The sequence below is a fragment of the Onychomys torridus genome, unplaced genomic scaffold, assembly GCF_903995425.1.
Source record: "Onychomys torridus unplaced genomic scaffold, mOncTor1.1, whole genome shotgun sequence".
In the NCBI taxonomy this organism is placed as follows: domain Eukaryota; kingdom Metazoa; phylum Chordata; class Mammalia; order Rodentia; family Cricetidae; genus Onychomys; species Onychomys torridus.
The window spans coordinates 49-2147 of NW_023411702.1; the positions used below are offsets into that span (position 1 = coordinate 49).

Here is a 2099-nt window from a genome sequence, read left to right on the forward strand (position 1 = left end):
TACTAAGACTGTTTAAATGCTTCTGTTTGTCGTGGTTAACGATGAACATGTACCAGAACTTACAGTATAGGAAACTTTATCAATGGAATAAATGAGGTAAATCTCCAAATTCTCCAAATTCTCTTTAAATATGTGAAAAACCTCAAAGAAAAATGATGCCATAAATATGAGCCAGTAATAAAGGCTCTTATCATCACAGGCATGTTCAAATATGCAAAGCCATCCTTAATGCAGGGGATGAACATGAGTGTAAATAACATGTTAAAACTTTAAGACCTCATTTCTCTTTATGTTTAGACCAAATTGTAAAATTAATTGTTGCAGATATAAAGACTCAACAATGCAATGAATGTGATAAAGTTTTTAAATGTTTCAATTGTTCTTGCAGGCATAAAAGAAATCATACTACAGAGAAAGCACATGAATATACTGAGTGTGGTAAAGTCTTTGTATGTCACACTCATCCTCAAAGGCATGAAAAAACACTTACTGGAGAGAAATCCTATGAATATAATCATTGTGGTAAAGCCTTTGCACAACACAGTCATCTTCACAGGCATGAAACTACACATAACCTTAAAAAACCTTATGGGTGTAATCAAAGTGGCAAAGCCTTTACTCAATGTAAAATTCTACAAATAGATAGAAGAAAACATTCTGGAGAGAAACCCTATGAATGTAATCAATGTGGTAAAGCCTTTACAAACCCCAATAATCTTCAAGTACATAAAAGGACACATACTGGAGTGAAACCCTATGAATGTAATCAGTGTGGTAAAGCCATTGCTCAAAAGAGTACTCTTCAAATGCACAGAAGGACACATACTGGAGAGAAACCCTATGAATGTAAACAATGTGGTAAAGCCTTTGCACAGGCTTGTCATCTTCAATTACATGAAAGAACACATACTGGAAAGAAACCCTATGAATGTAAACAATGTGGTAAAGCCTTTGCACAGCACAAATATCTTCAAGTACATAATAGAACACATATTGGAGAGAAACCCTATGAATGTAAAGTATGTGGTAAAGCCTTTGCACATCACAATTCTCTTCAAATACATAAAAGAACACATAATGGGGAGAAACCCTATGAATGTAAACAATGTGGTAAAGCCTTTGCACGTCACAATTCTCTTCAATTACATAAAAGAACACATACTGGAGAGAAACCCTATGAATGTAAACAATGTGGTAAAGCCTTTGCACATCACAATTCTCTTCAAATACATAAAAGAACACATACTGGAGAGAAACCCTATGAATGTAAACAATGTGGTAAAGCCTTTGCACATCACAATTCTCTTCAAGTACATAAAAGAACACATACTGGAGAGAAACCCTATGAATGTAAACAATGTGGTAAAGCCTTTGCACGTTCCAGTCATCTTCAAGTACATAAAAGAACACATACTGGAGAGAAACCCTATGAATGTAAACAATGTGGTAAAGCCTTTGCACATCACAATTCTCTTCAAATACATAAAAGAACACATAATGGAGAGAAACCCTATGAATGTAAACAATGTGGTAAAGCCTTTGCACAGCACATATATCTTAAAGTACATAATAGAACACATACTGGAGAGAAACCCTATGAATGTAAACAATGTGGTAAAGCTTTTGCACATCACAATTCTCTTCAAGTACATAAAAGAACACACACTGGAGAGAAACCCTATGAATGTAATCAGTGTGGTAAAGCCTTGGCTCAAAAGAGTACTCTTCCAATGAATGAAAGGAAACAGTGGAGAGAAACCCTATGAATGTTATCAATGTGGAAAAGCCTTTACAAAGTGCAGTCATGTTCAAGTACATAAAAGAACACATGCTGGAGAGAAACCCTATGAAGGTAATCAGTGTGGTAAAGTCTTTTCACATTCCAGACATCTTCAAGTACATAAAAGAACACATACTGGAGAGAAACCATATGAATGTAAACAATGTGGTAAAACCTTTGCACAGTCCGATCATCTCCAAGTACATAAAAGAACACATGCTGGAAAGAAACCCTATGCATGTAATCAGTGTGGTAAAGCCTTTACTCGACAAAGTGGTCTTCAATTACATGAAAGAGCACATACTGGATAGAAACTCTA

At 35.3% G+C, this 2099-nt stretch overlaps 1 protein-coding gene across 1 annotated transcript; it reads left to right on the forward strand.

The window, feature by feature from the left end:
* Positions 1 to 388: 388 nt before the first annotated feature.
* LOC118575281 (zinc finger protein 844-like) lies at positions 389 to 1650 on the forward strand (the record flags this gene model as incomplete). The annotated part of the gene is given in 2 exon segments (XM_036175896.1): positions 389 to 570; positions 655 to 1650. Coding segments are annotated over 2 exon segments (1178 nt in total), but the record flags the coding sequence as incomplete, so codon positions are not given.
* Between the last annotated feature and the right edge of the window lie 449 nt (positions 1651 to 2099).